The sequence below is a fragment of the Phaethon aethereus genome, assembly GCF_964289735.1.
Source record: "Phaethon aethereus genome assembly, chromosome: 6".
In the NCBI taxonomy this organism is placed as follows: domain Eukaryota; kingdom Metazoa; phylum Chordata; class Aves; order Phaethontiformes; family Phaethontidae; genus Phaethon; species Phaethon aethereus.
Window position 1 is genome coordinate 6,838,410 of NC_138580.1, and position 14,074 is coordinate 6,852,483.

A 14,074-nucleotide genomic window follows, 5' to 3' on the forward strand; every position below is an offset into this window, starting at 1 on the left:
GCTCCCTCGGCAGCGCAGCTTCCATGGCGGGGAGGAAGACAAATCTCAGCCCTGCCTTCATCCTGAATCGGTGCGACGGAGCAGGCGGGGGAAGGCAGCGAGAAGGGGCCGCTCGGTACCCCCCAGTAAGAGCGGGTGCTGGGCGCAGTCCTGGGAAGGTGCTCGGCCCGGGCTAGCCAGGCTTTTCCCGAAGGGCCTCCGCTTCATTGAAGAGACGTAAGTGGAGGAGCTTCTCCGCGACGGACGCGTGAGCCCCCATCTCCCCACCGCGCTCCTGGGGCAGCCTGGGCGCCGGCGTGTGGCCCCCGGCCCGCCCCAGGCAGCCTCACCCGCAGCGCAGCGTTCCTGCTTGAGCAGTAAGTCGCCTTTTTCCTCCGTATGGCTAGCGATCCAGCATCGCCTCGTAATTCCCACGTGTTTCTATCGCAGAGCTTTCCATCAGAAACCTCTGCCGTGGGGAGCTGCCAAGAGCGTACCGCGCGGCTCCCACGGCTGGCGGGGCTGGGGTCTGACTGCCCCCCTCCCTGAGCATTACAGAAGCGCGCAGAAGGAACATCCTGGAAGTTCAGGAAGGAACACGAGGTGTGGGGTTTTTTAGAAGAAAGCTTTGAATTTGAGATGACTGGTCAGTCAGCCCCCACCTCTGCCCAGCTGATGGACTCTTGGATGCGTCCACATGCGTTCTTCAAATAGCAGGCGGATTCAGGAGGGATTGCCAGGAGCCACTGAATGACCCCAGTTCGCAGGTTCTTTAGCAGAGGGGTATTGCCCAGGGACTTGGGCTGACCACAGCTTTCCCGAGACGGCAGCGCAGAAGGCACTCGTGGCAGCTCTTTTCAAGCGGGAGCCTTGCGCGCTGAGCTCTGTGGTGGCCCTAAGCTGTACTTAAACCGCGTGTGAAAGTGATGCGTGTCCTGCTCAGCCTGGGACACGGCAGCCCTGGAGCCAGCTTGGCACCGCAGCCATGCCGCGTCTCCCACCGTCCCTCCCGCAGGACCCTCTCCGAGCCAGGAGTGGTACCAGGAAAATACCCGCTTTTTTAATTTTTTGAACAGAGCATTCCCTCCCTGACCTGACAGAGAGTTACGCACCCTCTGACGAGACGCGCGTCGCAGGGAGAGCTGAGACGGAGTTAGAAAGTTGAAATTTGTTTCAGCTCGCTCTCCCATCGCTACAGTAATCTCCCGTTAGAGGCAGCGGAGTTTGCAAGCACGCAGCATCTTCCCGGAACGGGCTCTTTTAATTCTCTCTGTCGTGTCGGTGGCAGGTTGTTAGGAAATGCAGCCTTGCAGTGAAGCAACAGCAAAATCTTACGCCTTATTTAAATAATGGTCTTCATTGCCTATTAAAATGTAACTTCTTGCTTTAAAATAGCATTAATTAAAATGCACAAGAATGCAATTCAGTTACGTTTTATGCCTCAGCCCAGTGCATACTTTTCATAACTCATTCCCAGAAGTAATATTCAGGGCAGCACGGCATTCACAGTTCTGCCATTAAAAGCACAAATGACTCTAAAACCTGTGCTTTTCAAAAACTTGGCTCAAGTGTCGCCATTGTTAGATTTTTCATAACAAATTACTTTGGTCATTACTGTTTTGCAAGATAATTGTATCGGTGATCTAACTTTTGACAGTTTCCAAAGTGGCTGGAAATAGTTTGCTGCGGCACCTTTGTTTTTTACGGGCCGTTTGGGGCTTGTTATTTAAATCCTTGTGCAGCCTGATTTATCACTTCAAACATCTGTCAGCTGGGCTTTGTCTTGAAATTGATAGTGATAGTGTTACTGATTTTTCAACAGCAGCTGTTAGAGGTTCATTAGCTAGACTCTCAAAGGGAGGAGATAACTGTAATATTTTTCTTTGTTAATCATCTCTTATGTGTTGTAATACAGAGCTTGAAATCGGCTAGAAGCGCACAGCTTCTCCCTGTTTCTAACTTGTCAGAAGCATCCTTTTATTCATTTAATCTGGCTGGATTATTAAAACTCTCTTCTTCATAATGCAGTAAAAAATTGAATAATGGCACGTGAGTAGCAAGATAGAAAAATCAGCCTTTGCGGCGTTGTACTTAACGCGGAGGGAGGTCACTCAGGGTCTCCGAGTTCGCATCCAAAAATGAATCAGCTCCAAAGATGAGGTTAAGGGCTGTTCTGTAATTGATTTTTAATTTAAAATTTACAAGGCATACAAAACCTCGATGACAACTTCGGTAAAATCCGGTTCATTTCTAACAGATACAGCAGTTTTCTGTTAATGCATTTTGCCTACCACATAAAATAGTCTTCATGGTTAACTATAATTCTTAAAACGTTTCCCAAAAAAACTCCTCGCAAGCCTCCTTCCAGCTGAGTGCCACAGTGGCTCCTGCTAGGAGCTTCGAGGGACCCGAGCATCTGTGAACTCTGCTGCAGCCAAGAGCGTATCGGTGCTACCGCCGGTTCAACCGGCAATGCTCACCAACAGATAATTACAGTTTGAAATTAGTATTTTAATGAACTGATCTCAGCAAATGTAAAGTGAAATCTCTCAGGCATTAAAGAAATAAGCAGGAGGCAAAATTATTAACTGTAAAGTTCAACAGACGGATGGTCAGCAGGTGCTGTCTTGGCAAAGGAGCCGAGTGTTCCCGTTTCAATTTGCGGTAAGAGGAGGCTCGTTCAGGTTTCGGTCCTGCAAGCTGCCGCGCAGCATCTGCAAGTGGCACGGTGACTTCAGTGGAGATGAAAACATCTGGGGCATCTCTCAAGCTTCCCAGGTGAATAGAAGTGGCTCCTAAAAATAACTAAATGCCAGATCTTCATCCTAAAAGCAGAAGTGTCAGCCCATAAGACAATATAGGTGTCCATAGCACCAGTGAAGCTCCGTGCAAAATGGGTTGCAAGAGTGCAGCTTGAATGTACACAGGTGACTCAAAAAGCACCTGAAAATCAGTTCCTTTTTAGATGTTGTCAGAGCATGAATTGCATTTTCTTCTTAAAGTTAGACAAGTACCTTGATCTGGTGTGCATCAGGCACCATGGTCATGCCAGGTCTAGCCAAAACGAACAGCTAGAGGTACCTGCTTGAAGACTTCTACCAAAAGGAACGTCCCAACACCAGAGCCTTGACACGGACTCGGACACCCAGAAGACACAGGCCATCGCCAAACAGAAATCCAGACACTCAGCTCAGGTTTCATCTTCTCCCTTCCAGTCACCAGGGTTAGAAACTATTCTTGAAATAAATGCACATTGATTTTCGAAGTCAGAGTTTCAGCTTTTAGCCGACTATCTTCAGAAGTCCTCCAGAAGTCCCACCTAGCTAGATTACTCCATTAGCATTTCATAGACTTGGTGACCTTTTTATTTTATTTGCTGAAGGACAGTCGATCTCTAACACCGTTCAAGACACTATGTAGACAGTCGGGGGATCACTGACTCATGTCTGTCCTGTTATGAACCAAACACTCTTCTTGAACGTTTAATATATTTATTTATATGTTTATACATATATAAAACCTAAGATGTATATCATAACTGAATTAGATATTTTTGTACAAGACTTTTTTCAGATCATTCACAGAATGGTTTACATTTATGTTACCTCTCCACACTTCAGAAAGAGCTGGATGGCTCATATGTAGCAAAGAGAATAACTACTTAGCAACAGCAGACAAAATTATAAGAGTTGTTCCTACACAAATATACAAATAAGAAAGATACCTATTTTCTATCTCAGAGTTCTCTGGTTTAGATTTGGGGGAAAAAAACCAAGTAGAAAGAGGTGAAGTCTTCAAGAGTAGAATTTGTGCACATTTTTTGGCAAGAAGCATTTCTCACAACAAATTTTCTGTTCTCTCAGCAAAAAGGTAGATCGATTCAATGCATGGATATCATTTAAAAGATATCTATGCTCTAAGCAATTTATCCAATTGAGGCTGGAGGGAACACTTCAGATAACCTAAAACTACTCATCAGGGTAGTGGGAAAGATGGCTCATACTTTGCACAAATACGTTTTCGAAAAAGGAAATCCTTGCAGGCTTTGTTTTTAATTTTCACTCTTTTTTCCTTCTGGTTCTTTTTCTTCCCAATTTTGTTTCTTTACTCAAGTGCTGTTTGAGTAAAACACTAATTCACTTTCTCAGAAAAATTGGAGTATTTTAAAATGGTTTTGGTTTTTTTTCTGTAAAATATGATACTGAGTTTGAGGTATCTGTTTTGGTTAAAAATGAAATAGTAGCCTGAATTGGAACTTCTCCCAACATACCCCTTCATCTTAGATTTGTATTTTTGTCTGTAGGTTATTTGAACGTTATCATCTCATATTCTCATTAAAGATTTCTACCTGTTACCTTCCCTAGCCTTTAGGTATGTAGAGATATAGATAGAGATCTTTCTCTCTCAGATCTTTTAAGGAAAAATGGCAAAGCACCTTTCCGCAGTGCGCCGTGAACCACACTTCATTAGCTTCCCGTACGCCTGCCGTGAGAGCAGAAGAGGAACTTGCTGTATTATAGGGTAGAAAAATAGTGCTGAGTCGCACATTGGCTTTCATGTTTCCAATTTATGTTTTCTGACTTACCTTCTGTGACAGTTTGAAACTCCTGAAAGGCAAAAGGCTAAAAACTGAGAGAAAGCTTCAGGCTTACCCTTATTGTTGTGTCTCTTTCAGGTACTTAAGTGTGTACTTGTGTTTAGCAGTACTAGTTGACTTTCAGGCAACGATAAGTCAGAAACTATTAATATTCACAATGAATATATTGATAGATAGTTTTATTCTGCCTTTCCTCGTTTTCGTTCTCTCACTTTCCTATTACACTGCTCTGACACTTTGCCAGCGATGCTGAAGAGCGATGGCTTTGGAGGAAGCCCCATCACCTCCCGCTGATGGCAGCACAGCGGCCATCAGCTTCCCTTCCGTTGGCGGGGATGCTAGTACAGCATCCCTCTGCAGGCAGGGAGGTTCTTCGTGGGATTCATTTACAAGCAGAAAATTTAATGGGCTGCAAGGTTCGATCATGAGGGCTGCTTTTTCTGCTGAAGCAGCTTGTCGTTTTAGTTTTAACTACAGGAGACAGGACAAAATTGTTAAAGCAATCCAATTATATTAGCTATTGAACAGGGCATTTCTGTCCACCTTTTCCGAGTGAAAGCAAGTAGCAATAGCTGCATGAGCCTTTAAAACTTCCCAAATTGAAACCACCCTAATATGACATGGGGACTTTGAGAAGTCTGGATATTCTGCTGCCATCCAGCTACAGTCCAGCACTTCTGACAATCCACCCCTGCCCCCCGTAAAGGCTAATCTGTGCTGAAAGTAGCACGGGAACCCCATAGTCCCTCTTTTTGATCCATTTTAAACTGAGACAGAAATCAAGCAGGTGAGCTCTGAATTTCGGACTTGATTTTACCTTTGCACCAGAGTACTTCAAAGAGTCTCTCATTGACCAAAAGAGAGAGAAAGCCAGTCACAACAACTACCTGGTATTTATTTATTTACAGTTTAGCAAGGGAGAGGTTGTACAAGTGTAGGAAAGCATTTCATGTGCCTGGCAAGCAAGGGCATCCTCGGTTACGAGGTTCAGCCTCTCTTCTGAATATTCACATCCCACCGCCCCCATTAACATGGGCCAGTGGCGCTGGCAGTTTCTGTGCAGTCTCTTCATTTACGTGATTCCCAGCTTTTGAAAAATGTGTAACAAAACCGGGGTTGCTCAACTAATCAAGCTAATGGGCAGGACCTTCAGTAGTATCAAGGTCCTGCTTTTGCCGGTGTGCTGCTCACCCCTCTCCTCTCTTCCAGGCCGCAAACTTCAAGCACTGCTTCCAGACCTGCGTAGGACAAAAGACCCCACTCTCAACCTCCAGTTGGGGTGACTTTTGTCATTTCTTCTGGGTTTTTTTTAAGTTTGACAGAAGTAAATCCCTGCTCACTCTGTTCCTTCCCACCAGCTCAGTGCTCAGAGGATTACCTAGGACATACAGGACACGGACAGCTCACGGGCTCCTTGTGGGTCAGAGCAGGCGGCCACGTGGGTAGGTAGTGTCACCAGGACCTGGGGAGCACCACCGGCAGCCTGCAGCCCCCCGGGCTGGCTGCGAGTCGGCCATCCACTGGGAAGGGGACGGTCACCCCGAGTGCCTCGGGGTCCCTCATCAACTGCACCATAACCAGGGCAGAAGAATTCGGCTCAGGAAGTAAAACAAGCAGCCAGATATGTGGCCGTGTTTTAGCAGCCCAGTCATCTCAAATATTTCAAGTCATTTTTGTACTTTCTTCACAACTGAAATAAATCAGGGAAGTTAGTTGTATTTCTTTGGAGCTCTCTTGTTATTTTCCCAGTATGAGCCACATACCTTGCTGTCAGGCCCTCAGGTAATCACATACACTTTTTAACTTAAAAAACCATTTTCTAATCAGTAGTTTATATCAACTCCTCTATACCTACCTAATTTAAAATGCACCTTCTGAGAAAAAACACAAACTCCAAACCACGGCAGGCTGTTAGACGCTGCCGACAAAGCAGAGTGCACACTCCATTTTCACTTGCTGTAGCTACCGTGGTCTGATTCCCATTGGCACGGATGGGGCTGGTCGGCTGGGAGCTGCAGTTGACGGCTAAATCAGGAGGAGGAGGAGGAGGAATCCGTGCAAATCTTATAACCTGTCTGGAAATGAAAGATTTTTGATTCAGTGCAAGTAACTCCTTGTTACTTGGGGCAGGCTGACCTGCACAATTTTGTTTTCTCAAGGAAAACCCAAAAGTTCCCCAGCAGAATTTTTGGGAGAAAGGATCAAATATAAAAAAATTTCCAAGCAAAAAGCCAAGCATGTGTTTGGGCTGCTGAAGAATGAGGCATCCTTAAGAATTTTTCTGTGTGGTAGCCTAAGTTGTTAATTCACAGCTTTCATTCCTAGCAAAAGCTGCAGAGGTAAATGAGTGTCAATCTATTTTACAATTATGAACACACACAGGCTTATAACATCCTGAAAAATAAGGCTGTGACCAGGTGGACCAAACATGGCTCTCTTATACAGTCCCACTAAAAGAAGATGTTGCTTCAGTCCCGAATTCCTTGACGCATTCCTGACAGCAATCACATCTGCTGCCATAAAACCCATTACGGCCTCTGCCTTTGGGAAAAACATATTTAATAATCAGTAAAGTTCAAGCTCGGCTTGTTGTGATGAATTATTAGAACCCATCATCATTTTCTTGCAGGAAAAAAAAAGAGGGGCTATAATGGAACACAATTTTATGTTTTTCCATTTAATTGATGACAGGCTGAGTTTTTATTAATCTTTCTGGGCTCCGGTGTAAGATGCTGAAAAAGCTAATATGAGATCATTGTATCTGGTTAATGTGTGTGCTTTGCAAAATTGATAAGGCCTGTCAAGACATAAATTATTTAAAATTTGATAAATGTGTTGAAATCATTGAATTTTCAAACAGACAAAGCAGAGCTATTTCTCTTCCCCCGCCCCGAAACTGAGGTTTTTGGGCAGCCGTTATCCCTGCAGCACACGGCTTGTAAGATACCGAAAGCAGCACGAGGAAGCCAGAGGAGCATCCTGTGCTGCCGCAGCGGCAACACGAATATAAACCCATGTGATACAGCCTCAGGCATGGAAGCAGCAGGGAGCGAGGAGACCACTGGAAGCCTTCCCCAGTAGGAGTTTTTCATGGTGAAACTGGGGGTGGGAGGAGGTTACTGAGTGCCACTTCCCTCCTACCACCCCTTCCTCCCCATCAGTGGGATAAAAAGCTCACAGCAGCAGCGGTGAGCGGCCGAATGGTGCTTCAGAGCCTTTATCCCAGCAGACCTATTTATTTCAGCTAATTGCCAAGAGTTCTTAAATGATTTCTGGCCAGGGTGAAGCTATAGAAATGATTGCTGGTGAGTGATGAATAACCTGGATAAAATTCCCAAAGCATCAGAACGATTAATTCTTGCAGGGGTACACCTGCTTGTACTTAGCACCTTGCCCACAGATAAAGGCATGGGAGCAAGTTCCAGATGAACCCAAATTTATTTAGGCAAATAGAGAAAATACAACATTTACTGATACCAGTATCTCATCAGCACAGGCTCACTTCTCAAAAATAGTTCACAGGGAAAGTTTTTTAACCCTGTGCGGCTCTACCATGGTCAGGCCCATTCATGGAAGAGAAAGGTTTTGAAGAGCAATTGCAATCTTTCAGAGCCGCGCACAGGGAGAACCAATGGTTTGAAGTTTAACACTACATAAATACGAACCACATCATGCTTTGGTTTGAGCTGTTCTTGTGGTTAACGTAGCAAAAGAAAACAGTAGGGCTTGTTTTGGATTCTGTACATCTCGATGTGCCCAAGATTATGTTTCTTACTGGAAAGTATAGACAGTCTAATGGAAATTTCTGGGTAACTGGGTGACATTTTACAGCCTCTGTAATACAGAAAAAGATTAGGTGATTTCTTCTGCTTGCGAATTGATGGTTTGGAGGGAATGGGAAAACGCAGGTGCAGCAGAGGAGAACTACAGCAATAGCCACCTACTTCAATGTATCCACTAACTTCCCTAAGCTAGTATTTTTCAAATACCCTACTAGCAACAGTTTCCACTATAGAGAAGTGTTATAGTGAAATGGGAAGATGCTGAGGAAGTAATTTTTTCCAGCATATGCTGCATTCTTTTAATAAACATTTTTTTAGTTCCCAGAAATTGCTATCCAATGTGAATAAACAGCTGAACAAAGAGCATCAGCCCATCCTTGCTAACAGCAAAAAGCTGTCATCACGCGAAGGGCCTTTGCAACGTACAGAGGAAAATGATGCATTAGAGTTCGGTTCCCTCTCATTGCAGACGGCTTTATTCAAAATAGAAAGAAATCTGCACACGCACAAAGAAAATTTTACATTTTAAAAGCACAAATATTATTCACATTGCTGAACAATGCGCCCTCATTCGTGCTCATGTGCTGGGCGCTGAGCAGAACCAGCCGGTTCTTTGTCAGACACCTTTTTACTAAACATTTGCAAAACACAACAAACGTACTTCCCGGAGCCTGCAAAGTCCCCTTCCCTGCAACCGACCGAGCTGACAGCCTTGCCAGCCTCTGAATCTCATTCTTATAATGAAATCAGTGAAAAGACAGTGGTAGGATGAAGCAGAGTCAAGAATTAAGGCCGTATGAGATTGGAGAATCTGCAAACTATTTCGAACAAAGAAAGAAAGGAATAGGAAAAAATTACTCGCATTAAGTGTAAGGTACAACTTCCAACAGGCTATTGGTTGCTCTCTAGGCCTTAAACAGGAATATTACATCCTCAAAGTCAACATATTAATGATTTCGTGCTTCCATATTATGAAAGCTGTTTCATTGCCACATTAAATAGTTCACGTCATTGTAGCTCTGGGGACATGTTTCATTATCTTAAGAGTACACGTCATTCGGTGTAACGCATAGATAATTAAAAGTAGCAGTAGTTTAGCATGATGCAACTCTGCAATTCTGCCGTCATGGTTTTGAAATAATTGTGCCCTAATACCTTACTGATGTGACAGACGTACCTGGTTATAGCATGCATTAACGTTTCCCACCCTTCAGCCGTCCTGAACCTTACACCCACATATTTCTTGTTTTTATATCGGCGCCTTCTGAAGAAAGCAGTTCAGAAAGCAATGCTTTGATATCTCATTTGGAGCGAGAGCCCCCTGAAGAGACATACATTGAGTATTGCCAGTAATACATGACTCTGTGCCCTTTAGATCTCTTCATAAAAGGAGATGGGAGGAAAGCCAAAGAGCCATTACACGGATTTCAATAAGCATTGCAAGGGAAAAGTAGCCCAGAAGGACAATTGCGTGTGTTCCTGCGCCCTTGCCAGAGGACAGTCGGAGCTGGGTGCAGACACAAGCAAAGTTAGAACCTCCTGTGAACCAGGCAGCTTTGTTTCTACGTATTTCTCTTTAAAATTTCCAGCTACAGTTCCCTCTGGCTCAGTTGCTAACAGCAATACCAACTACAGGTGTCCATGTTCTTGAGTGGCCAGGAGCATTTTAAGTAGCAGATCATTTATCTGTGCAGGCACAGAGAAAAGTTTCTGGTATTTCCACACTGCCAGGCCCCTGGTCCCAGCTGGAATCTAGAAATGCAGCAGCAAAGCCTCTTTTTTGTGCTTCTGAAGGCCTTAGGGCAGTTTTGGGGTGAAGGATGGGTGAACGTGTTTCATCTGAGCAGAGTCACTTCTCTGCAGCAGGGGAGTTCTTTCGCTGACAGTGGGGATGGCCAGCTGTTCTCAGCATCACCCGGCTGATTTTGAGCTTGCGAGCAGGCTTAAAAGTAGCTGAAGAGCCATGCATAAACATGACGTTGCTTCACCAGGAGCTTTCCATCACAGTGGAAACGATGCTTCCCTCAGCATCCTTATGACAGCGCGATTTGTGCTGGCACAGCTATGCATCTGTCTCCGTTTCCATTAGAATCTCCTGTTTTCCTGGGTTCATAGCTCAGCCGTAAAAAGCGTTGTGTAAAGGCAGAAAGTTGACATACAAGGTGTCAGGCTGAGTCTCGGCATTGTTGTCTTTTTTTTTGCCCCCTTTCCAATCTGAAGAAGAAAAGAATGTTTCTGCAGAGACACACCTGACCACAACCTTTCGATCCAGCCATAGATTTACTTAGCAATAGCGATGGCCGCCTTTCAGCATTCAATCGTTAGGGATGATCAGAAAGAACACGTGGTAAGTGGGTTTGGGCTCTGGTTTAGAGCCCATTGCTAGAGAACAGGCCCCAGTGAAGGCTGAGAGCTTTGGAGCTTCTGATCTTTGCCAGATCCTGAAATAAAAAATGGAAGATTGTAGAAATAACAATTGAATATCATAGAAACTGGATTCTGCTAGGAACTAAAGGCATAGAAGACGCCTGTGGGATCAATAGCAGAGGGCAAAGCTAGCCAAGCATTATAGTTTCCCTAGCTTGGGGATGAGGACAGCACAACACTGTTCTTTCTTCTTTCCCTTTTAAGGGCCTTTTCTTTCTCGTCACACATTTTGTAAGAACAATTGCAACTGAAAAAGTTTTTCTTCGCACATTAGGATCATGGTATAAGACAGTTCTGAAGAGAACAAACCCTGAAAACACGTTCACAAAATCTTATATTCAAGCATTAAAGGACTTAAAAAGAAAAAGCTGGATGATCATTTCTAGCCTGTTGAAACAGATCCTGCTTCTGACCTCATGAGCGTACGCTCAAGTTCTACATTTTCAGCAGGACTCCTCTCTCCCAGTGTGCAGGAAGAACGTACGTGGGTGATGTGTTTCTGCAGTCAGTAGGAAACATGTTGATTACTGAGACCTGCCTGTTTGACTCTCAAATCTAACGCCATTCTGTCGCTCCCAGAAGTAGTTACTTGCTTTCCGATTGCAAACAATTTTGCATTAGACTTCACTTGGCCCAGTCACGTTCCTGAAAAACAATGAGATGTGCTGAGCCGTCCCAGCCACACAGCACTTCTTGGATGGTTAGGCCTTGCTAAATACAGGCATCTCAGCACCTGAAACCGACACACCAAAAATACGGTTATTTTCATGATCCGTCTCAAATTAAGAGCACAAATGGGCATGCTGAGTTTGAAAAAAAAAATGGAAAAGGCAACACCAGAAAAGACAAATGTATACTAAACATTGTAGCACACAATTACAACACCAGAAACAGCAGGGTAAGAGAGGACTTTAAGCTTAAAGCAGCTGGGAGGTTAAGTGGGGAGAAAAAACAAAGGGGAATGGAAAATTCTGCTTTTCTATTTAGCCCCATCTTTTAGCAGAGGTGCCGCTTTGCTGTTCAGGTTCTCCAGCATCCTTAGACATGATTTTATCTAACAAACCTGTGAGCAGAGGGTGTCTGTCCCAGCCCTCAACTTGTCCGGAGATTTATCCATTTGTGCCGGTGCAGGGCTCTCATTCAGATTTTTGCATCTTCTGTAAGTTATTTTGAGTAAAATCCTTGAGCTTTCATGGGGTAGCAGAAATTACTACAGTAGCCCACATGACTAGGCTGGTTCAGACCCTATTGGTGTAAAAATAAATATTAATGTCTCCTTTTGTATCTTGACAGTTTTATTTTCACACTTCATACAATTCTTTCTTTCTCTTTTGAAACAGGTATTTTGTGATGCTAATCAAGTCGTACAAGCCGCAGACGTTCTGGACTGGGAAGACAAGGATGCTGCAGAGACGTTGGTTGACAACGTGGTCCATTCCAGGATCATCAATCCTTTACGCTTGTTTGTTAAGCCATCTCCAGTACTGAAACACGGCCAGGTATCCTACTCAGACAGCATAGAAAACTTTTGGGATTGGTTGTCCAACATCACAGAGGTTCAGGAATCTCTCGCACGAACTAAACGCAGACCCATAGTAAAAACTGGGAAATTCAAGAAAATGTTTGGATGGGGTGACTTCCACTCTAACATCAAAACTGTTAAGCTGAACCTCCTGATCACAGGGAAAATCGTCGATCACGGCAATGGGACCTTCAGTGTTTATTTCCGACACAACTCCACAGGTCTGGGAAATGTTTCTGTAAGCCTGGTGCCACCTTCAAAGGTGGTTGAGTTTGAATCATCTCCACAGTCAACACTGGAGACCAAGGAATCCAAGTCCTTCAATTGCCGAATTGAGTACGAAAAAACAGACCGTGCTAAAAAAACTGCCTTGTGCAATTTCGACCCTTCAAAGATCTGCTATCAAGAGCAGACTCAAAGCCATGTCTCCTGGTTGTGTTCCAAACCGTTTAAAGTTATCTGCATTTACATTGCATTTTACAGCGTAGATTACAAACTGGTGCAAAAGGTCTGTCCTGATTATAATTACCATAGTGAGACTCCATACTTGTCCTCTGGCTGATACAATTGTGGGTAACTGTAGAGATACAGCATCAGTCATAAAAATAAGCATTTCCATTAACCTTTTGGAGAAGAATATGTTTTCCTATCAGGTTAAAAAGTCTTTAAAAACTGTAGCTGTGTTGTGCTGTATTGTAAGTAATCAAACTATTTATGTAACAGTCATTTTCATTTTCATTTGAGACCACTGCATTTTAGTGTTCTCATCATTAATAAGGGAACTGCCAGGCAGACACATGACAAAAATCAAACAAAATTACATCTGTAATGAACATCGATGTTGAAAATCACTTTTTTTAAACTGGACTCACTGGCAGAGAGGTTGTCTCTTACTTGAATTGGACAGCACTTAGCAGGATCCTATTTCTCACTGGGTACTTTAGAAGATGACAATACAAAGAAGAAATGATGAAGCCCACTCCCAGATGCTTATATATACAAAAATCCAAATAAACAGCTCTCCTGCTGATTTCATAAGGAATGTTACAGGGCTCAAGGAATCAAGTCCATGCTAAAAGAAAGTGCTATTTCTACGACAAAAAAAAAAAAAAGGAAAGGAATCTGCATTTCTATGAGTTGTAGTAGTTGTATGTATTCATTGAAGAGTGATTAGTTCTTCCTTCAGACATCTTACCCATGGATATGCAATGACGTAATTAGACATTGATGAGCTTTGGTTTATTAGACCCACCAGGTGTGCAGGTTTGGTGTACATTTCTTCCTTCCATGGTCACCATTGGTTTTGATTCTTCTCAAATGTTTACATATACATCAGGACTAGTTCTACAGCGATAGAAAACGTACGTACCTTGGAAAAAGATAGTTTCTGTTTAAGGCTGGTGATAACAGGGGCTGGCTTCCACGTAACAGAGGCAATTATCTTGCTATCTGAGGCCTCTTAGCACTGCACTGTAGCAAGGAAAATCCATCACAGCACAAGGACAATACCTGAACAACATAAGCTTTCTGTGTAACGTCACCTAGTTGTCTCCCTTAGTATTGCATTACATACCTTAAGTCCAAATGCAAGCAATGACAAAGAAGACAACAAAAGCTTGCAAAGCAATTTTTGAAATTTGAAGCAAATTTCAAACAACTGCTCTATCAGTACAAAAATATTCAGCCAGACTTTCCGCTAGTACAGGATGGCCTCCCTGCACCGCAGGTAGTTCTGAGACCAGAGGCAATGGCAGCTGGCTCCAGCGG

The 14,074-nt window shown here is 43.8% G+C and overlaps 1 protein-coding gene across 1 annotated transcript in view; it reads left to right on the forward strand.

Moving 5' to 3' along the window:
- NXPH2 (neurexophilin 2) overlaps positions 1 to 13,709 on the forward strand; it is a 41,452-nt gene extending 27,743 nt beyond the window's left edge. Inside the window, exon 2 of the mRNA XM_082001805.1 lies at positions 12,126 to 13,709. Within this exon, the coding sequence (XP_081857931.1) occupies positions 12,126 to 12,869 (744 nt within the window). The 3' untranslated portion in view covers positions 12,870 to 13,709. The remainder of the gene's footprint in view (positions 1 to 12,125) is intronic.
- Positions 13,710 to 14,074: the final 365 nt, after the last annotated feature.